The sequence below is a fragment of the Ceratotherium simum genome, chromosome 2 (assembly GCF_057802395.1).
Source record: "Ceratotherium simum simum isolate JZ-2026a chromosome 2, ASM5780239v1, whole genome shotgun sequence".
NCBI lineage: Eukaryota > Metazoa > Chordata > Mammalia > Perissodactyla > Rhinocerotidae > Ceratotherium > Ceratotherium simum.
Genome location: NC_141901.1, coordinates 52,212,562 through 52,235,825, shown reverse-complemented (window position 1 = coordinate 52,235,825; position 23,264 = coordinate 52,212,562). Strand labels below are relative to the sequence as shown.

Sequence of the window (23,264 nt, the reverse complement as noted above, 5' to 3'; positions counted from 1 at the left end):
GGGTATTGGCACTGAATGTGTGTGTGTGTGTGTGTGTGTGTGTAGAATTTTCCTAAATTCAAAATGAAATTTATAACGTATTTTGATGCTGATTATCTTTCTTTTTTTAAGGGAAAGAAATAGAGAGAGACACAAATCCCCCCGGAATAAAGATGGCAGAGGGTCAGAAAAATCTGTCACCATTCAGGCTCCCACTGGAGAGCCCCTGTTGGCAAATGATTCTACTCGAACGGAGGAAGTTCAGGTAAGGATCAAAGGCAGTCTGTAAGCACACTGCCACTTAATCAAGACTCTTTTTGGTAAATGTTTTCCTAAGTCTTGTTGCAATAGGTTCTCTTGGGTTTTTATCTTTATTTTTCTAGCATGTTAATTAGTTTATCTATGTCCTGTGGTTTCTTGTTGGTCTAAGGACAGCCTGTCCTGCCATTGGCCAGCCTGAGGATTCTTCTGAAGTGTGATTGGTTGGCCTGCTTTGAATGGTGGTGAAAAGAAGCCAGCAAGGCTGACAGGGCAGAGAAGGGAAAAGTTATAGGCTGGAGTCTCTGGAGACTCATTCCAAAGTGGAACAGTAAAAGAGAGGGAAGGAAACTCCCTCTCCAGAAACCCTGAGTTTGTTGGGAAGAAGAACAAAGAGGTTAGGACAGCCCGGAGTGAGCATCACTACCAGGTATATGAAATAAACCAGGGGCTGCACACTTAGATGCCTGGTAGGAAAACATAGATGAAAGAAATGGGCCCTGGGTCACAAAGAAGGGGCAAAAATATATCAGACAGACTTGGGATAGTTAGCAATCTGTGTGGCGCCTCAGTGTCAGGGCTGTGGCGTGGAGTGATGGGATCTGTGGCAAACTAGAGAGTGTATTTCCTCTGTCAAGGGAACAGAACTCCTCAGGTCCGAACCCTTAATACTGCTCAGGAATTCAGTGTTCCTGGGTCTTGCAATGTTTAAGAAAAGGTGGAAATTAGGATTTAATGTGAAATCACCCTATGTTTAAATGTGGGCAATTCATTAATTTTTAAAAAACGTTGTGTGCTTTTTTCTCTCTGGGTCCCAACTGTCTGGCAGCCCACCTGACTTAAGTAAACATCTGAGCTATACTCAGAAACATATTTGCACATCCTCCACAGCTCTTGAAGTATATGCACGGCCAGCCTTGGCCCAAAATAAAGCCATGTATGCACACACAGCTATGAAGATATAGCACTATTGATAAGCATATGTCTCTTTGTACCTCTGGGTACATTTATAAGCAGATAGATGGATTGAACTTGGAATTTCTTAGAGCCCACAGGGTGTTCTTGGAACCCAAAGTTGCAGCTGTGGGATGAATGTGGGGATTGTCCAGTGATAAGTAAATATCTTGGGTACTTACTGTTGCACTGCCTTACCTGGCTCTGGGAAGGGGAGATGGAGGGATGGTTGGATGGATGGGGCCGCCCCTAAGAGTGGACAGCTCTCAAGTGCTGCAGGGAGTCAGTTTTCTAGATGTGGATTCAGAGGTGCTGGTGGCTCACCGTGAAGGCATTTCTTTTTTCATCTTCTCTACATCTTGTAGCTTAGTGGGAGCTGCATTGGGAAGCTGTTGGTGTTTACACCAGAATGATGTGGTGGGAAAAGACATTGAAATGGGTATTTGGAGGCTGTACTTCTCAGTAGCTCTGTGACCTTGGGCAGTCACAACCTTTGTGAGCCTTGGTTTCTTCATTGAAAATCTAGAGGATTGGATTAGAGGATCTTCGATCCTTTCTGTTCTAAGAACCTCAAGCTTGAGAGGACTCTTTGGACATCTACATTTTTTAGGCACACATATGCACACATTCTTAAAATGGACAGGGGATTTAGTTAGCAACTGTTTGGCAGGAAAAAGGGTGAGTAGCTAAGTCAGAGCCATGTGGTGGTCAACAAAATACTACCGCAAGACTATTGATAGTTATTTCAGCATTGATGATCAACTGAATATTAGGCCCAGTACAAAACATGGAATCCAGTGTTTGCCTTCACTCAGAGTGTTACAAAGTAAATTATTTTACTTAGCTTGTGAGCTCATCTTCTCTTAAAGCAAGTTGTCCATCTTTGAATTTGTGGCTATTATTTCTCCTGCCAATGATTTTTTTCTTTTTTAAAAATTGAAGTAAATTTACACACAGAAATGAACAGACCTTAAGTGTACAGTTTGATAAGTTTTTTTTTTAATTTTTTATTTATTTATTTTTTTCCCCCAAAGCCCCAGTAGATAGTTGTATGTCATAGCTGCACATCCTTCTAGTTGCTATATGTGGGACGCGGCCTCAGCATGGCCGGAGAAGCGGTGCGTCGGTGCGCGCCCGGGATCTGAACCCGGGCCGCCAGCAGCGGAGCGCGTGCACTTAACCGCTAAGCCACGGGGCTGGCCCAGTTTGATAAGTTTTAACAGCTGAATAAACCCATATAACCCACACTCCTATCAAGATATGTTTTTTATTACTCTAGAATATTCCCTTATGCCCTTCCCAGTCAATCCCTGCCCCCACCCCACCCCTCCATGGCAAGCCCTGTTTTGATTTCTATCACTGTAGATTAGTTTTGCCTGTTTTCGAATTTAATATAATTGGAATCATATTCTTTTGTTTTGGACTTTTTTTCACTCAGCGTAATGATTTTGACATTTATCCATGTTTCAACAATTCATTCTTTTTTATTTTTGATGAGTAGCATTCTATGGTGTGAATATACCACAATTTGTTATCCATTCTCCTCATGGACAGACACTGGGGTTGCACCCTTTTAGGCTATTATGAAGGAAGCTGTTAAGAACATTCTTGCACAGGTCTTTCTGTGCACATATGTTTTCATTTATTTTGGATAAAAACCTGGGAGTGGAATTGCTGGGCCGTATAGTTAAGTGTATATTTAAATTTATCTGAAACTGCCAGAGCCATGTTTAAGAGTGGTGGTACCATTTTATACTCCCACCAGCAGCGTTTGAGTCCTGGTTGCTCCTGGCTCTTGTCTTAAATAGTAATTTCCCTCCTTGCGTGTGATACTTGTAACTTTCCAAGTTGAAGAACTGTTTGTTTAAGGTCGAGACCTTCGCCGCCACCGCCTCTCTGCCACAGCCTGTACATTTCATAAATCGTGTTTTTTTGATCGTTACTCGATTTGAAGTTAGTGTTCAGTTATGAGATCTCTATCTTGCTGAGATAGCTCTCTGTCTAAGCTGTTAACTTAAACTAGATTTTTCTAAGTTGATATCTTATGCATTAATTTCATTCAAATTGACCCTATACCTGACTGTTTTTTCCAAGTTAAATTGTATACACAAATCTCAGAGGCAAAACCTCTTTGGACCCCATGTGGCTTTTCATTGCCTTCTCGCTCTTTTGTTGCTTTGGAATGGAGACAGTTACCAGTGAAATAGCAAAATTGTTTAAAATCCTAACAACTGGATCTTGTTAAATGAAGAGACTACTTGCTCCAACTCGGAACTACCTCTAAGTTTAATAAAGAGAGAAAGCAAGAAAGTGAAAAAGACACACATTATAGTAATCTCAGTATTTCTATGACCTTGATGTTCAGTTTGTGATAAGAACATGTGTTTGGGGTGGGATTTTTGAGCTGTCCTGGCCATAGGTACTTGAATTTGCTTAGCTGGTTCAATGAGAAGTGTTGTCAAAGAGTGCTTGACACTGATACTTATGGGTCTTGAAAACATCATGGAGGTTTAAAAACAAATGTGTAGTGGCTGCAAGTAAGCTTTGATCTGTACATAGCAACGTTAAGTCCCCCTGCCGTGCTTTTCGTTCTTCGGAGCTGCCGGAAGGTGTGGTGATACTCCCCACTTCCAGATGTTGGACTCTGTAAGCCTTTATAACCCAGCCAGGAACTGAGAAGAAAATGCAGAGGGTGCTCTCCTTGTGTCACAGGTGAGCGCTCACGCGTTAGTCTAACAAGGGGATTGTTTGTCGTGGGGCAGACAGCCCCAGCCCCTCCGAGCCTCGGGGGGGGATTCCAATACAGCGATGATAATCAATGTTCTACTAATGAGTCACCCAAAGAAACCAACAAACAAAAAAGTTAAATTATGTTTTCTGTTTGAAAAGGTAAATATGATACATTTTTAAAAATTTCAGTGAAAATTGTTGAAGTTAAAAAAATATCTGTATTTAAAGCATTAAGCTTCCATTTTCTAGGAAGCCCATGCCTGTGGCTCGGTTCAGTGAGGTGGGCCCTCCATGTCCACTGTGTCTCCAAGTTCTTGCTTTGTGGTTTTTACCAGTGACCTCCCGTGTTGGCTCTTCATCCTCATTGTTTTCTCCCCGTCAGGATGACAACTGGGGAGAGACCACCACGGCCATCACAGGCACCTCAGAGCACAGTATATCCCAGGAGGACATTGCCAGGATCAGCAAGGATATGGAGGACAGCGTGGGACTGGATTGCAAGCGCTACCTGGGCCTCACCGTTGCCTCGGTTCTTGGACTTCTAGTTTTCCTCACCCCCATTGCCTTCATCCTCTTACCCCCCATCCTGTGGAGGGATGAGCTGGAGCCTTGTGGCACGATTTGTGAGGGACTCTTCATTTCTGTGGCATTCAAACTCCTCATTCTGCTCATCGGGACCTGGGCACTATTTTTCCGCAAGCAGAGGGCTGACGTGCCGCGGGTATTTGTGTTCCGTGCCCTTTTGTTGGTCCTCATCTTTCTTTTTGTGGTTTCCTATTGGCTTTTTTACGGGGTCCGCATTTTGGACTCTCGGGACCGAAATTACCAGGGCATTGTGCAATACGCAGTCTCCCTCGTGGACGCCCTCCTCTTCATCCATTACCTGGCCATCGTCCTGCTGGAGCTCAGGCAGCTGCAGCCCATGTTCACGCTGCAGGTGGTCCGCTCCACCGACGGCGAGTCCCGCTTCTACAGCCTGGGACACCTGAGGTAAGGGGGAACATTCGGGAGGCAGGAAGGACTACTGATACCTTGCTAGAAGACAGCTGGTCTTCAGCAGGTGAGGGGTGATGACAGCTGCCAAGCCAGGACCAGGGTCTGACTCTTTTCTTCACATTTTGGGAGAAGGGGTGTATGTGTGTGCATATGTATGTGTGTGGTGGGGGGTGTTCGTGTACATTGATTTTCCCGACTTCTGAATGGGGTGGCACAGTTGCTGGCTCTCATCCAGGTTGGGATTTTGTTGGGCCTGCTCTCCGAGTTGTTGGCAGCTCCCGGAAGTGATGAAGGAAGGATGCCTAGTGATGGCTGCTGACCTTACCCCTGGAATCGGCCTGTGAATGATGGACAAAGTGATCAGTGGCTCCATTTTGCCCAAAATGGTACATCTGGTTTACCCTGTTATCCTAGTAGAATTATTAATCATTCCTTTTTTTCATTCTCAGAGACGTCCTGGTTTGGGCAATAAATTATATAGTCACCCTGGTGACCCTCCAGGAAAGAATCAAGTGCAGATTAGAGACTCCAACTTGTAAAGGTTGAATGTTTTGAAAATGTGTGCAAGAGAAAAAGTTAGAAATACATGGAGATGTCATACTTTACATCTGTGCATAAAATCTAATTATTTTGTGGTTAACTAAAAGAGTGATAATCATTTATTTTATTTTTATTTATTCTGAGGTAAGCACTTCATTTAGTCTTCACAGAACCCTTTGACATAGGTATTATTAATTTGTTATTACAGATGAGGAAATTGGAGTTTAGGGGATTTAAGTAATTTGTACAAAATAACATGGCTAGCCTCATTTAGGTTCACCCAGATGTCATGAAGCTAGGCTTGACTTAATGCCCCCATTATGGCATCTCTCACTTCGTGTTTACTGGCCTATTTGTCTGTCTTTTTTCTTCCATAAATATGAACTCCCTGAGGACAGGGGCTGTGTCTCGCTTCTGCGTGCCTGGCCTAGAGCACAGCACACAGTTGGCGCTCATGGTTACTGCGTGCATGGATAACCTGGGATGTCTGACTTTGCCCTCTCGTTGGGCCTTCCTGCCTCCTCAGGCAGTACATGCCGATGTGTGTAACCTGCTTGGCACATGGTGAGCCCTTAGTTAATTGTAGCTATTACTGCTGTGATATCGTAGCTGGCAAAGCAGCCAAGATCGCAAGGGCACCTTAGTGGCTATCAGAACAATGGGCTTTGTCATATTTTTGGCTGGGGCCGAGGGAGGTGGCCGGATCCCGGTTTGGAGTCAGGTCACACTGCCAAACCCTCTCAGTGTTGGCCCGCACCCTCTTTCCTTCCTCTGGCTTAGCTTGTGCCACCCGAGGACTGAGTGGTTTAACATTCAAGGCTGCTGCCCCTCTGACTGACCCTGCAGGGAATCAGTGTCTGATTCACAGGCTCTACGCAGCAGAATCAGGTGTTTCGGGTCCTTGGCAGACACCTGTAGGACTCTGAAGGCAAGTAAGTCACTGCTGCTTGTTCATCTCAGACAGCTTTCTCTCCCCGCATCTGACGTTGGAGAATGACCAGCAGACTTGTATTAAACATCTGCTACATGCAGAGCGCAGGACGGGGGCTCCAGAGACACAAGGATGGCTGCCTTCAAAGCTCTATTCTAGAACTAGTGGAGCTCACGGTCCGTTGGAGGGAGAGCAGTGCACTGCACCGCTGCGCAGTGGACAGTTGCTCACACAGGCCTGGGTACGGGTGATGGGAACACAGGAGGACCAGGAGAATTTCAGACAGTGGCAGCAATAAAGCCCAGCGGGAAACAAGTCTGTCTCAGGACAGGACAGGTTTTGCCGAACGTTAAGGGGGTGGAGAGAAATCCAGCTCTGGTCACAGAGAGACGAGTGATATTTGGGACTCCGTAAATGGAAGTAGCCAGCAGTGAGGCCTGCTGTGGTTTTGTGTTGTGGCCTCAGCCCTAGTTGGCATGCATCTAGGGAAGGGAAGGACGTCCAGGATGGTGGGGGGCCACGTGCTCCTCCCTCTAATACTGGGTCAAGGTAGGGGTGGGGAGGGGACAAACGAAACAGCCCCAGGACAGTATGCCTGTGGTGTGTTTAGAAAATTGGCGGCAGCCCTGGTACCTCACCTTATAGTTATGCCAGCCGGGGGAGACCTGGTGGGAGAGGCAAGATTGGTTGCATGGATGACCCGCAGGCTTGCTGCAAACCGCCCGTGGTTGTCCTCACTGCAACCAACAACTGCCCAGTCTTTACTCGCTAACCCTGGAGCCATAAACCCCAGCTCCCCAGGGAGACCCAAAGGCGGACATTTCCAGCAGCCCTGGGGGAGTGTGGTGGTCCCAGTGTCTTCCTTTCGTTTCCTTCAGGGCCCTTTGTTTTCCTCTTCTCCCTGCCTTGCCCCCTTAGTCCCTCACGTGAGACTCTGGTTATGGGGTGGAAAGAAGGCTGAGGCAGGAGAGACGTCTGTACTCGCAAATAGAGCCTTCAGGCAGGGCCGGCTGCCATGTAACAGGCAGTCTGTGTGAGCTGGAGCAGGCTGGTGTCTCTCCCTGCTGGCACTGTGTGGGCTCAGTCACCCGCCGGTCCTTGGGCTAAATCTGGTCTAAACCCAGCGGTGCTGGAAGAGTCACTGGGCCAGAAATATAACTTCTAAGCCCTTTTGTAAAGTGTAGAAGCAGACAGGAGGAAAGGGGAAATGAGAAGAGACAAAGAGCGAGTTGCCAGGATCAGAATAGCAGGTCCTCATCAGACCCCATGCAATCAGGCTGTTCCGTTCCGCCCTCCCTTTATGTGAAGCTTCCCTGGAGCAGCGACCTATTGGGCTTAGGTACAGAGCAATGGTGGGTTCTTTTTGTGTTTTGTTTTCAAAGGTGATTTTATTGAATCAACCGAGCTATTTTTGAGAGTTGTCAAAAGAATGTCTGTTCTTTAGTTTCTTAAAGAAAATATGCTTCTTGTTAGCTCTCATAAAAGGTACTTGCTGTGGTCCTGCTCGTTGGCAGGAATGGGGTTTTGGACTTATTTGAAAACTTTTAGAAAATGTTATTGTTCAAAGTGAGACACCATAAGATTCAGATACTTCCTGACCTTTGCCCGGGGCCTGAGGAATTACAAGGGGCTTTTCGGATGTTCCGTCTACTCCTCGCCACCCTGTCAGGAGTGGGGGCACGTGGGGTCATGGTGCCCCCCCTTACAGTTGAGGGCCCCAAGCTGTAAGTTGAGGAAGCTGCTCATGGCCACAAGGACCTTCCTAGATGTCACACCTCTGCCCCCCTACAGCATCCTGGGGTCTCGGCACATTTGGGTTGCCGTTCTCCACACACACCTCACTGGTCACTTTTTGTGGCCTCATTCTCACAATGAGTTGCTGACTCTTCCAGGGTTTCACCAAAGACTGGTGAGTTTTGATCTGACTATATTTAGGGGAGAAACGCAGAAGAAAAGAGAGAAGAGACTAAAAATGACATTTAATTATTCTGATTAATAATTTCTCAGTTTGGAAATCTTTAAAGGTAAATACTGTGACTTTTGCAGCATAGAAGCTAGAGTAATTGACTGCCTAAGTCTGAGATGTAGAACAACAGACACAACAAAAGCCTTAACAATGAACCGTTACCTAGTCCTTCCCATGTCCCAGGCACTTCTGAGCTCTTAACATACAACTCATTTAATCTTCACAACAGTCCTGTGAGGGTAGGTACTATTATCCTCATTTTCAGATGAGGAAACTGAGGCACAGAAGAGTTAAGTAGATTGTCCACAACCACACAGTTTGTGTTTGTGGGAGTCAGGATTTCAGCCCAGGCTGTCTGGTTCCAGGATGATCTTAACCATTTCACCATAGTGCCTCTGAATAGATGTGTTCACATTCACGTCCCTGCTTTAAGAACGCGTGAATGAACTCATAAGCATTTTTTGAGTGCTTACCATGTGCCAGGCTGGGTGCTAGCTATTTTTGTGTACATTCGCCTATTTCATTTAACTCATAGCTTCAGGAATGAAGAGGTTCATCAGAGGTGGCTGACTTGCACTCTGCAGGCATTCCTTAGCCCGTTGGTTCTTTTATTCCGTCAGTCAGCAAACAGAGCCTGGGCCTTCTAACCACAGCAGTAAGGAGGTTTGAGCCTTTGTGTGGTCAAACCTTTTTAACTTTCTGTATGTCACATATCCCAAAGAAGACTTCTTTTGTCTATTGCTATATAAAACCACCCCAAAACTTAGTAGCTTGGAACAACATTGTATCATTTTATTATTATTTCTCACAGTTCTGTGGGCTGGGCTCAGCTAGAAGGTTCTTAGGTTGCTCGGCCAGGGGTCCCTGTGTGATTGCAGTTCATGGTGAGTCAGCTGGGCCTGGGCTTCTTCCTTTTCCATGTATTTTGTGGTTCTCTCCCTCTGTGGGGGAGTAGTCTCCTTGTTAGGGGAGCTAGACTTCTCAGGGCTCCCAAGAACACGACAGCAGAAGTTCCCAGGCCTTTTAGGGCCTAGACCAGGAACTGGCCCAGTAATCCTTCCACTGCATTCTCTTGTTAAAGCAAGTCAGGGCCCCAGGCCCGATTTCAGGAGAGAGGACTGCACAAGGTGGGGAGTACTGTGAGGGTTGGTTCATTGGGGTCCACCATGTAGCAGACACCTACAACCTCAGGCTCTCCTTCTCAGAGTCTGCTTGTTCTTTCTTTTCATAGAGCTCCAACAAATTTAATTATTGACTTTTATACCTCAAAAAGTCCAGAAGTAACATATTTCAAATAGGAGAAAGAGCTGCTATAAGGAGGCACATGAACATCAATGAGAAGTGATAGCTGATAGTCATCAGCAAAGATAGAGACTGAGACCACAAAAGCAGATGTCACTCTTGTCCCAGCCCTCTAGGAAACTTGTCTATTCACAATGACCCATTCTGTAACATATTTATTTTGCTGAAGCTCTGTTGTTCTTAATTCAGTCAGCAGGCTTTAACGATTTGGGTTTCTAAGCATGCTTTGTTCATTGAGACTAAGAGTATCTTATAAATTGGCATTGACCATGGACCTTTTTATCAAAGGTCTGGTTACTGGTCACAGAACCACCTGTGCTTTAGAAGAAATGATTCTTGGATTGCTTTTCAAACAGAACAAGTTTATAATTATGTATGATTGTAGCATTGTTGTGTTGAACTGTTTGGACTGAATGTGTTACCCTCAAAATTCATAGGTGGAAATGGGGAACACGTTATTAGACAATGGAGAAAAGGTGATCCTTTTATATATTGGCAAAGAACTTGGCTGAATTGTGTTCATGTTCTGGTGTTTTGTGGAAGGGACTGCTTACAAGTGATGGAATTAGATATTTAGCTGAGGAGATATCTAAATGAAGTATTGAAGGTGCAGCGTGGGTCCTCCTTACTGTTTATAGTAGAATGTGAGAGGGGAGAGATGACATGAAGAAGGAATTGTTAAGCAAAAAGGCATCTGAACTTGAAGATTTGGAAAATTCTCAGCCTATCCACATTGCAAAACATGAGGAAGCGTGTACTGAAGGGAATACCAAGGGTGTAGCTGAATTACCATTGATATGGAGATTAGTGTGGGGCTGAACCATGGATTTAAGCAGCCATCTCAGCAGAAGCCAGGAATAAAGATGGGATTATACCAGTAGAAACACTGTCAGCTGGGACTAAAGGAAACAGAGAAAGTGTGGTGGAATGAAAGAAGGCTGTGAACATGCATTATCCTTCAAGAAAAGGAAAGCGTGACTCCAAAGGTGATTCAGAGATCCTCAGGGCTGCCACTCCCACCACAGGCCCAGGGGGCAAGGCTGCTTCCTCGTTGGTTTCAGAAGATGCCCCCCACCTTGGTTTCAGTGGGCCAGGTGGCCACTGCAGAGAGCTGCTTGGGCAGGGCCACTCTGCAGAGCCTTAGGGAGGTGATGCTGCCACCCCAGTGGGCCTTGAGGGCAGGGGGTTGAACCAAAGAGGATTTTTCTCAAGCATCAAGATCTAATGGAATTTGCTTTGCTAGCTTTTGGATTTACTTGGGACCCATCACCCTTTTCTTCTTTCCAATTTCTCCCTTTTAGAATGGAACTGTCTCTTCTATGCCTGATCCATCATGGTATTTTGGAAGCACATAACTTGTCTGGTTTCATGTGTTCAGAGCTGGAGAGCAATTGTACCTCAAGTCTCACCCATATCTGATTTAGATGATATTTAGATGAGACTTTGGACTTGAGACTTCGAGTTGATGCTGGAATGAGTTAAGACTTTTGGGGCTATTGGGATGGACTCGATATATTTTGCATGTGAGAAGGACATGACTTTTGGGTGGCCAGAGGTGGGATGCTGCGAACTGAATTGTGTCACTCAAAATTCATAGATTGAAGCTCTAAACCCAACTGTGGCTGTATTTGGAGATGGAGTCTGTAAAGGTTAAATGAAGTCGTAGATCTGCTAAGATTAGTGTCCTTATAAGAAGAGGCACCAGAGAGCTTGCGTGCACTCTCTGTCTCTCTCTCCTGTGCACAAGGACTGAGGAAAGGTCACATGTGGATATAGTGAGAAGGCAGCCATCTGCAAGCCAGGAAGAGAGCCCTCACCAGAAACTGGATCGGCCAAACCTTGATCTTGGACTTCTGGCCTCCAAAACTGTAAGAAAGTAAGTTCTGTTGTTTAAGGCTCTCAGTCTATGGTATTTTGTTATGGCAGCCCGAGCTAAGACAGGACTGTTAGGCGCTCTGGTGACTTCTGACCCCAAAGCCCCAGGAAGCCACAGGCTTCAATGAGCATAGCTGGACCCTGGTGAAACAGAGCTCATGTTGTCCCTCCCCCAGCCCACGCCTGTGTCCTCCCAGCTTGAGTGGGGCCTTGCTTCTTGGGATGGAACTTGGTTTTCTAGTTAGAAGTGAGAAAGGGAGAGTCTCCTGGGGAGGTTAAGGTTACTCCAGTAATTCCAGGATGTATCCAGCTCCCCTTGAAATCTTTTGTCTGTGATTCTGGGTCAAATAATATCCAAGCTGGTGATTACACTGCTGAGTAGATCTGGCTGTCACCCTGGGCTGTGGCCACTCCCTCCCATGTTCAAGACTAATACCAACGGTCTCGGGAGGGCCCAGCGCCATCGGCTGTGAAGTTTGGGGCTGTTTTTAAATGACCACCAGAGGTTTTGGTTCGTGTTATTTACGATCATGGTTTCATGTATAATTTCATTTTTAGAAATGTACGTTTTGTTTAACTACTTTTCAGTAAAGATATTTGCCAGTCTTCAGCCCCACTCCCTAAAAAAGCAAAGGATAAAAACAAATAAGAGCTAAAAAGTGAGTGTGAGGGTTTTTGCTCAGACTCTGCTAGACTGTGGGAGACTTGCGAAGTCGAGCTCGGAGCTGCCGTTTGTGGCTTGGCCCTGTGGTGCCTGTTAAAAGTGGCTTTAATGAGAGTGTAAGGTGCTGGACACTGCAACCCAGTGTTTGCACAGCTGCTGCTGGCAGCAGCCACAACTGGGAAGGCTTCCCTCGCACAGCGTCTGCCCGCAAGCCTCGCTCTGAGGCCCAGAGGAGTCGCCCCTCACAGAGTGCAGCCACTGACGGGGAAGGAGGCCGTGGACGGACATAAAGCTGGTTTCAATGGCCTTCCCGCAGGGCCACAGACGTGCTGCTCCATTTCCTGAGGACTCACACTGCAGGCAGGGCCTGGCATTCTGCAGGCTCACCCATGGATTGATGGGTGTGATTTGATAAAGTGTGTGTAAGGTGCTAACACTCAAGAAGGCAAATGGACAGGGGCCTGCTTTCCCTGTGCGGCCAAGCCACTGCCCAGCTCTGCCCTGTGTCTGGCCTGGCTCAGTCTCTGCAAGCAGAGATCCAGTTGGCCAGGCTGGTCGCCCTCAGTCTCTAGACTTTTCATTGTGTGCTCCTGTAGTTGTTCACAAGGCCAGAGGTAGCCATGTTGAGGAATGTGAAGCTGGATAAGAGGCGGCCAGTCGAGCATCCTGGGTGGGTCTGGAGGTGCTTTTAGCCCCTATCTAAATCTCCTTCTTAGAGAAACCTACGCAGGCGGTTGTCTTTGATGTTTATCTAATATGATTCAGCACAGTAAATTAAAGCATTGAGAAAGCTGAATTCTCATCCCAGGCAGGGCGGGTGCAGCCCAGGTGGATGGTACAGGGAGGTGGCAGTATGGTGGGGTCTGTGCCCTGGCCAGGAAGCGGGGCTTGAGCTCTCCAGGCAGACTGTGGCAATAGCCAAACCTGTCACTTGAGAGGAAGCATGTCTCGTAGGTCCTCCTAGTGTGAGAGGCCTGCCAGCATCTCTCTGCTGTGGGAAGGACAGCCAGATGGACAGCCAGCCATGACTGGATCACCTGCTCAGAGGGAGGCTGTCTCGTCAGTGCTGTCAGCACACTCAGAACCGCCCAGTGGATCGTGGCGTTACGGCCACGAGGGATGACGTGTATGATGGCTTTTTGTTGTTCAGTTCCTGAGACCAGAAGAACCAGGTGGTTGCCTGTCGCTGTTACCTGCTTCTAGTCCTCACAGACTCCTCCCGGTGTGGACAGAGTGCTCTCCTCTCGGCACGCTCGCTGTGTGGTTTTGCTTATATTATTAGAGAGGGTATTTTCCAGGATGATACTTTGTTATCAGAAACTTAAAGTGGGGACAGTAAAGGGCGTGGAGAAGTGCTCTGCACGCTCCCTCAGACTGCTTTGGAGTCCATTCCATGATGACCAAACCCTGCTGATTCTACCTCCTTGGAGCTGTTAGAGTAGATGTCCCTGGCTTCCAGGCGCAGTTTGCTATCTTTCAATGGGGATTCAGGGTTTGTCTGCAGCCCAGTATTCAACAGCTAGGCCAGGGACACTTTCAAATATTGATTCAAAGAACTTGATCACTGAAGCTTCCATGTAGCTGAGGAGCCAGCAGGCCAGGGTCACCCGGGAATCCGTGTAGCCAGGAGAAGGGCCTCTGCAGGGCGCCCCAGCGAGACAGGACCACTGTTGTGTGTCCCCTCTCAGGGTGGGCAGTCTGCCTCGCATCTCAAGGTCTCAAGCAGCAGTGTGTGGCCCTCCTGCCCTATGGTGACAAGGTTCTGGAAAATCCACCAGATCTTTCTGCAGTCTAACCCAGATCTGTGTTAATAAGCACAAGCTGACTCCCGTTTTTGCCCCCCTCCCCCCGCCCCGGTCCTCAAGTTCCAAGGTGATTGTTGCCTGTTATCTGTGTGGGACTTGTGTAAGCTACCTCCCCAAATGCAGCTGTAAGACAAACATTTTAATTAAAAGGCGGGAGGGCCAGGAGATATAAACAATTGTGGGCCAGGTTCTCAGCGGAGGTGGTGGTGACGAAGATGTTCAGGGGCTAACTATATTTGCATCTCTGTGACTCCCATGGATATTGCTGCAAATGGTCCTCTTTGTCACACTGAAGTCACTTTATCTCCAAGTCCAGGGAGCAGTGAAACCTGCACATCCAGGTTGGAGTCCTGTCGACTCTTCTGGGAAGAAGTAAGTCAGATAAAACCTAAGGCATCAGCCAGCTCTCCCAGGTTGGGAGTTTCCACAAAAAGCTGAATCAACTTTATTTTGGGTGCTATGTTTCAGAGTTTTCTCACAGACCCTGGGTTCAGGCCTAAAATGCAGCCACGGGAGCAACCATGCCTTAAAGAGTAGGAGACAGGGAGACCTTGGTACCTGGGCAGCCTTTACTGTTGGTGTCCTTTGGGTCTTCATTGCCCGCTCACCCTCTCTGCTACCCACACACTCCCTCTCTGCCCCACACTCTCCCTCCTCACCCTCATTTGCCCTCTCTCCTCACCCTCTCTCTTCTTTGCCATTCTTCCTAGCCTGGCCTTGCCCTTTACCTGCCCCCATCCTTCTTACCCAAAATACAAATGTGTTCATTTCCTAAGGCTGTTGTAGCAAACGACCACCAACTGGGTGCCTTAAAACAGTTTTCTCTTCCAGTTTTGGAGGCTAGTAGTGTGAAATCCAGGTGCCAGCAGGGCCATGCTCCCTCTGAAGGTTCTAGGGAAGAATCCTTCCTTCTCTTCCTAGCTTCTTGTGGTTGCCCGCAGTCCTTGGTGTTCCTTGGCTTGCGGCTGCATCGCTCTCATCTCGGCTCCATCGTCACATGGCGTTCTTCTCTGTGTGTCTTTGTGTGTCCTCTTTTCTTCTTATAAAGAAACCAGTATGACCTTATCTAGGGTATTATAATTACATCTGCAAAGACCCTGTAAGGTCACATTCTGAGGTCCTGGGGAGATGTGGATTTTGGGAGACACGATTCAACCCTTGACAACAGGTTTCTCAAAGGTGTTCTATGACTCAACGCTGACCCCGTTGCTCTTATTGTAGATATTTGGGAACATTGTTTAACACCAGCCTATTTCTGCCTATGCTGCTTCCTCTGCCTGGATTTAGCTCTACAGTCCGTCGTCCACATGGTGTGACCATCATTCATTTTTTAAGACTTAACTCAAAAACTCAGCTTTGCCTCCTCTGTGGATCTTCACCTGAAACGCCCACCCCCATCCTCAATCACATGTTCTGTCACAGCCCCTGAGTCACTCCGATCATACCTACCTATTTGCGTGGTTGTCACCACCAACAGGAGTCTAAGCCCCTTGAGGTCTTCTTCACATCATATTCCAGAACTTGGGATTTAGCAGGTGCTCATAATTCATACTTGCCTGTGAATGGAGTTAGGGAGGCTGGTTATTACGATTTTTCTGAATGTCAGCATCTTAGTTGGCTCACGGGATGAAGAGTACTTACCCTGAAAGAAGGCCGTTGCAGATTGTACTCTGTGACTAGGACACTGTCTCTTTAGTGCTTTCCTGTCAGCACATCCCTAGGTAATCAGAATAATGGTGGCTGGCATTTACATAGGGCGTTAGCCTGTGAGAAATGCTTTCACGTTTTTCACGCATGAAGAAAGCTGTTTTTGTTGACAGAGCTAAAGGGAGCAAATTAATATTTGAAAAGAGGTGGCTAAAACCTGAATGAGCCTTCCCCACCTGGCCCTGTCAGGGAGGGCCTTTCTTTCTGCTCTGGGAGGAGTTAAAGGCTGTAAAGTGTGAGGGCGTCAGACTGGATAAGCTCTAAAGCCTTAATATTTCTGACTTTAGTAGCATGTATTTAACTGCAGAAGCTACAGTCAAATCCAGGAGAAAGTGAATGAATAGGAAATAGACAACTTCATGTGTGTGCGTGTGTGAATGTGTACGTGTGCATGCACAAATGCTTTTCTAGTCCTCAGTGCCCTTATCTACAAAATAAGAGAGTTAACAGGGAAGAGGTTTGTGGCCACAATTGTTTGCTTCAAGTACTTGGTGGGCTTTCCCAAGAAAGAGGGGCTTGGGTCCAGGAGGAGATGGTGAGTGGACCAGTGGGTAGAACTTAAAGAAAGGTCGTATCAATGCTAAGTGAGAGTGAATTTTCTTTTCAAGCAGGGGTTGGATTATAAAAGGAATTGGTGCATGGATTGGGACTAGATAGACTCTGATTTCTTTGATTTTCGTGTCTCTGCTTGGGTGAACACTAAGATTCTCTTCATTTTGTGAAGACTGAAATTTTGTGATTCAGTGTAAGTGGAGGTGTTGGGTCACGCTTTTATGCCTAGACACTGTGAATAGTCTAGCCACCAACCAAGCCATCCTTTGCTGCAAAATGCTCACACTCGTTAGTAATATGATAATGTTTTGTATTTGCATAATGCTTTATAGTTTATAAATGCTTTCACTGGCATTATTTCATTTGCTGTTCTCAACAACTGCACGCAATTGTTGGCATTATCTCTCCGTCATGGGCCAAGAAACAGGCCAAGAAATGGGAAATGACTTATCCAGGGTTACAAAGTAGCAGGATCAGATGGAATCCAGGCCTTCTGACTCTTAGCCCAGTGTTTTTTCCGCTTCGGGTACCATGAGTGCCTCCCTGTAGCTACGCTTGATTTTCAGGAGGCTGATATTGGCAGGAAATACTGCATAAAAACAGAGAGTAGCATAATTTTATGGTCTAAGTCCTTAAGGAAAACTATGTGGACATGACTATCCTGGCACGTTTTCTGTGGTAGTACCCACATGGTGGGCCCTCGGTAGGGAGGGCAGTGCAGGCGCACGTAGGGGACACATTGGCCTTCCCAATGTACATGGACATGTAAGCTCACGGTGCTGCCATTTATGAGCCATTTGCTTTGGGCCATTTAATCTTTAAAACAAACCCAAACCAGGCAAGCAACTTCCCCTTGGGAAGCTGGAAAGTGGAGGGTGGACTCCCTAGTCTCCAGTATTTTTCCTAACCTAAATTCCAGCTGACTTTGAAGTCTTGGGAAGCCATAGACTTTGGAATTGTCCCCATTGATATTTAAGCTCAGGAGATAACTGCCACAGGCAGTATATTTGGATCTCATAGTCTGTTGCTAGAATTTCTGACTAGCTACCTAGACCACCCTTGCCCCAGTCATTGCATTAACCTTTCAGTAAAACATTTTATCCAGTTGGGTATTTTTGAGCCCACTTATGTTATAGCAGGATTTTCTGTGTTGTTCTTCCCATCCTACAGATGAAGCACCTGAGGTTTGGAGAAATAAATTAATTCGTTCAAGGTCAAAGAATAAATGAAAGAGCCAAGAGTCACGTTGTCTGGGGCCAGAGCCTGCTGCGTTTGCACTGTGCATCCTTTCTCCCCCAGCAGACAGGCACAGAGCACGGGGAAGGCGGGCGGAGGTGCAGATATGCAGGGTGTTAATTTGGTTTTGTTTTTCAGAATTTACCTTTCAAAAATATGTCTTTCAGATTTTTATGAGCTAAAATTTGAACTGTGTTTGGAGGTGCTTCTCTCCAAGTCTGTTTAAGAAGTGCAGCACAAGGGCGAGCCCCTCTTCTCCGTTGCTATGGCAGTTGTGTAACAGTTGTCAATGACACTGGAAGTGTTTTTGTGGTTGATTAGACACAAAAGGCCACCACATTTCACATTCTGCCCTCTTTGTCCTGAAAAGAAACTAGACCAGTAAGGCAACATGATCAACAGTGAATTTCAAATTTAAATGTGGCTGTTGAATTCCCACAGACATTTGTGCTGATCCCTCGCTGCCCTGTCTTTTCCAGGAGTTCAAGTTTAGACCAGCAGCGACCAAGCAGAGTTGAGGGGGTTACTTTTCCATTGGTAACAACCTCAGCCTCTTCTGATCTTGAATATTCCATTGTCCGTGTTGCCTTTTCATATGCTTTCTCGGATTCCTGAATTTCTGTTTTTATGTGTAGGTCTCAAGTGAATTTCTGTTATTGCTATGCATATCCCCATGCTGTTTTCCACAAATGCATGTGGTCTGTGAAAGGGTGTTTCCCTGGATAGTGACCTGGGAGAGTGTATTGGATGCGGTATTAACTGAGCTCAGAGGGCCTTGGGAGAATGCTCCTTGCCATGGGTTTTTGGCAGGGCTCTGTCCACAATCTATCATCAGGCTCCACCTGCTTGTAATACAGGGTTTCTGCATAAGCATTGTTTAGTCAGGTTACTGCCTGTTGTCCCTGAATATGACAGTGACACGAGAGATGGAGGGTTTCTTACCAACTTGGTTTTCCTTGCCTCCCTCCTTCCCCAGAGATGGTCTGGTCTAGAGACTGGGACTAGTTTAAGGATTTGCTTTTGTTCATCTCTGAGGCCCTTTTTGCCTCTGAAACACTGTGGTTTTATGAAATATATACACAGGACTGATCGTATACCTATGGGAACTCTAGGGCTTCCTAAAAGAGCAAGTTGAGCCAACGAGTATTATGTACCAGTGGGGAAGTCCAAGGATGTGTCCCTTATGTTGGGGGACTCGCACAGGCGTGCCTGTTGAAAAGGGAGACTGGCACGCTTGGAGACCTCACCAGTCTTGTGTGGTGGCTGTTGATGCTGTGAGCTTAGGGATGGGTGAATGGGGACCAGAGAGTTGGAAAAGGCTTCTTAAAAGAAATTGGTCCTGCTTTGGCCTTGTAAGATGCCATATTTGGAGGATGCCAAGGAATAGAGACAGGAAGATACTGAACCTTGACTGGCTGAGGAAAAGGGTGCTCCTGCATCCTGGCGTTGTGGGGACAGGACTTAGGCCGGTGCCAGGGTGTCCTGCAGGATGTCCCCTCGGTAGGTGCTGAGTTGTCCTTTCTTTTACTGGGAACCCAAATGATATATTAGTAGTATGGTAGTTTTATCCTAAAGTCAGTTATCTAACAAACTTCACCAATCCAAAGCAGGAATCGGGAGCCAGAACAGACGTGAAAAGGACCTTAGACGTTATATTGAAACAGACATCAGACTCCTGTGACCCTGTGCCACAGCCGGTATCACTTAGCTGGAGCAGAGCACCTTGCTTGGTCCCTTGGAGCTCATTTTCTCTTTTTGTATCCAGGTTGAGGGTGTATGAGAACAGAAGGATGATTGTCAGAGGCAGGTAGGTTGACAGCATCGAGGAATGACTTTGATGGCCGGTAGTAAGGGAGAATGTAGGAAAGATGTGAAGAAACAGCCTGAGTGCTCGGCCTGTACTGCAGCGTGGGGCGTGCGGACGGCTAGCCTCTGCCTCCTGTGGGGTCCGACGTCTCCACGGTGTTATGTACATGGCACAGTGCGTAATTAATGCATGTGATAATCATCCCGAGTCACCAACAAGACTTAAATCATATGTTACATAGCTCACGCTCTTAAAAAAGGTGGAAAAAGGCATATTGGATTTTAATCTACATCTCAGAACCATTTGTTTTAATTTGGGTACTTCATTTATGTGGAGCTTCCCACACCCTGACATTGCTAGATGTGTCGAGTGTTGCACAGATGGTTTTCTGTAGGCAACGGTGTGCACCACTCTTGGAGGTGTTTCTGAACTTCCCCTGAGAGTCCTTCAGCTCCCTGTCAGCTTGTCGGCCTGGGGGGCTGGCCAGGTCCACGGCTGGTTGTGGGGCATTCTGGTGCCCCCGTTGAGATGATGGTGCTGGTGGAAAAGAACGCCACCTGAACCTCCCCCCTTGTTCAGTTTTTCTGAGCGAGCGAAGGTTCTGGAGCTTTGGGAGGACCATGAGACCTACGCTCATACCCATGCTCACAACGTCAGCGACTCCTGTCCCGTGTTACCCGCCCCATCCCAAGCACTCCGCAGGCAGCCGGGCTTTGGCGTGAGGCGGGCTGTGTGCAGGCTGGGCTTGCCCCGGTGTGGAGCGTCTGTCTGAGGCTGGTGCCGGAAGGTGGCAGAGTGTGTGGTGTGCGCCCTGGCAAGGGGAGCCCTGCTGGGGCTGGGCATGGGCAGACACCCCTTCTCGGGGCAGCCCAGTGCACTGTCTGTGGTTACGAGGTGGAGAGGTTGGGAAATAGGGCCGCCAGGCTCCGATCCAGGTCCCTTGCCCGCCTCGCAGGCCCCAGCTAAGTTACTGTGACTCCCCGGGCTCCTCCTTCTGGCCTGACTGAACAGAAAAACCCAAGCCAACAACCACAAGAGGCTTTGCTTTGAAGATAGGCCTGAGAATAACCTCTGAGTTGCTTTCTAATTTTTAAATTTTGATCAGGGAAATAATTTTCTGCTGGAATCCAGGAGCCTAGAGATGTTTCTGTGTCTGGATAGCGTGGAATGAAATAGTCGCACCCCAGTGTGCCTGTGCACATAAACTGAGACTTATTTCTGTGTGGAGGGACTCCTTGTCTCACAGAGCCCGGAGACTCCAAAAGGCAGTGCCCGGGGGTGGGAGGTGCTGTAGGTGCAGAAGAGGGCATTTTTGTGTGGGTGTTGTCAGAGAGAGGGCCGTGGTAAATCTCTGATGGACTGGGAGGTGAAGGACAAGCACTTGCCCTGCTGTGGAGAATACCAGAGACAGAGGGACAGGGAGGAGGTCCCCCGGGCAAGGCTTCCAGCTGAGCAGAGAGGACTTCTGGACAAAGCTCTGTGACACACAGACCTCAACTCAGAGACCACTTCACTTCCTCAGGGGGCTGCTCTTGCACCCACCCAAGCCCCGGGCAGTCAGAGGTCTCCTCTGTGCTTACTCAACCCCGTGTATTCCAGTTCGTTGTCACAGGGCTTATGTTCCACATATGCTGGGCTAAGAAGAAGCTTCTTCCGTCTTGTCTTTGCATTCCTAGGGCTTGGCAGAGGTAGGTACTTAAAATGAAAGTGCTGAGTGAGCAACTGAGTAACTGAATGACTAAGGCTTTCAAAATGTGGATTTATTCTTAGGAACCTTATTCTTCCCTCATACCAGGTTGGTCTCATCAGATTTCCCCAGTCTCACATGAGTGCCCATATCTAAGTTGATACTAAGCACCAACTGAATGCAGATCACTGATTGAGGCACTGTTGGGATATAAGTAAGAAAGCTTTGCCGTGACTCGGGCAAAAGGTTTGCTGATGGCCTTCTGGATCATTTTTGGATTTTGTGTTCAACTCTGGGAGGAGAGCTGCAAGGGGAGCTGAAGGGTGGATTGACAAAGTGTCCAGTTGATAGGTAGGGGCTGCTTTGTCTTGGTGAGAAGTCAGGATTCCCTGAGCCACCCAGAGAGCTGTGAAACACAGTGTGGTCATCCAGGAATTGAAGGCAACCCCGTGCTGGTGCCCAGGCTATTGTAAATAATCCCTGTGAGGTTATCTACTTAGCAGGGGATTAAGAAGGAAAATTTAAAGGGCAAGATAAAAATAAATTTGTGGAATTTAGCACACTGGTGGTTGGTGTAGTACATACACCGTCCCACAAAGGCCACAAGTCGTGGGGGAGGAGCACAAATTGGAGGTTTGCAAATCCAGATTGGAGTCCAGCTCTCCTGTCTGGTAGGTGCATGCTGTTGTGCAGATCGTAGATTTTTGAACCTCAGTTTCCTTACCCTGAATGATTGTGGGTGTCAAATGAGATGGTATATAAAAAAAACATGCTGTGTTATTACAAGTTGCTCTTTGAAGTGATGGGTGTCCTGTATCTAGGACCAAAAGCATGTTCTTTTGCCACCAGTACCGAGTATGGGCCCCTCTCTCATCCACCCTCCTACCTGGTGGCGTTACCTCTTCTCTGCTCCACTGCATTCTGAGGGGCCAAGCAGGTGATAGATTAAGATTGCAGGACATTGGGGCAGGGAGAGTCCCCTTTGTACACCCCTCCTGAGGACCAGAGACAGCAGTCCAAGGGACAGGACGCCTGTAGACCAAGAAAGATTAAATCTCAGCTGAGGTTCAGGGGGCTAAGGGGAAAGGGTCTTGCTGCCTCTGACAGAGGGAACGCTAGCTGACCTGGGGTGGCTAGGATAGAACACAGAGGAGGGATCAGGATTAACTGTCTGCAGACAGCCTCTTTCATGGGCGCTCTGCTGGTGTGGATGTAGCTCTGATCTATAGAAAACCTGAAACCCAGTGGTGCTTACACCAGGGCTCTGAGGTGGAGGGGAAACACTGCACTGGGACCTGGGAAACCTGAATCTACATCTTGGTCTTTCACTACTTAGCTCTGCCACCATCTGTAGGTCTCGTGACGTTTTTGGGGTCTTCAGTTTCCTCTTTTGTAAACTGGGAAAAATAGGAAAGTTCTGTGTAGCCTAAACAAATCTGAGTTATAAATTATAACTTATTCCTTTCTCAACTATCGGCTAGATGAGATGTGTCTGGGGGAGGGCACAGAAGCTGCTTGATGATGGGCTCAGTTTCATTTTAAATTCTCATCCTGGAGACAAAAGGTGTGGTGAAGCCAGCAGCCTTCTGTGTGACATTATCCTCGATGTTCTGTTATTTCACCTGACTCCAAAAGAAGACTTTTATCACTTAGGACTTGCTTATTCAATGAAAAAGCTTTGCATTAATTTTGCCCTCTTTTCTCAGTATCCAGCGAGCAGCACTGGTGGTTCTGGAAAATTACTATAAAGATTTCACCATCTATAACCCCAACCTTCTAACAGCCTCCAAATTCCGAGCAACCAAGCACATGGCTGGGCTGAAAGTCTACAATGTAGATGGTACGTATGGGCCTTCAGACAGTGTCTCTGGTGGGTGTAGAGAGCACAGTTTGGGCAACTGTGTAGCTTAAACTTTATGGTCCCTTTGGTTCTACCTCCTCTCAGTGTTTGTCTTGATGGTACATTCTCATTTCAGAAGAATTTCTTTTTCTTTTCCTTTTTTTTTTTTGCAGGCAAACATATTTTTCAGAGGAATGTTGATTTATAGTCTGCATATGTGGGAGGTTCATTCATTTTGGGATTTTATGATCGAAAACAATAGTGATGTGTGTTTCCTGCCTCCTGCTGGGAACATCTTATATTGAAAGCTATTAGGAAAGGGCTGCTTTTCAAAATTTGGATAAATTACCCAAAGACTCAGCTACCCAAATCCATTAAGACTGTAACTCTCCATAGTTCAGACATCTGGTGAGATACTTACAGGCATTTCTTAAT

At 47.0% G+C, this 23,264-nt stretch overlaps 1 protein-coding gene across 8 annotated transcripts in view; it reads left to right on the top strand.

The window, feature by feature from the left end:
- The window catches only part of VANGL1 (VANGL planar cell polarity protein 1), a 48,296-nt gene that overhangs the window by 16,502 nt on the left and 8,530 nt on the right, over positions 1 to 23,264 (top strand). For 7 of the 8 annotated variants that reach the window (XM_087444935.1, XM_087444931.1, XM_087444944.1 and 4 more), the window contains 3 exons: positions 112 to 244; positions 4,304 to 4,911; positions 22,696 to 22,829. In XM_087444935.1, the coding sequence (XP_087301061.1) occupies positions 112 to 244; positions 4,304 to 4,911; positions 22,696 to 22,829 (875 nt within the window). Of the gene's footprint in view, positions 1 to 111; positions 245 to 4,303; positions 4,912 to 11,403; positions 11,533 to 22,695; positions 22,830 to 23,264 lie in introns of all 8 variants that reach the window. The other variant, XM_087444954.1, reaches the window with a different exon arrangement.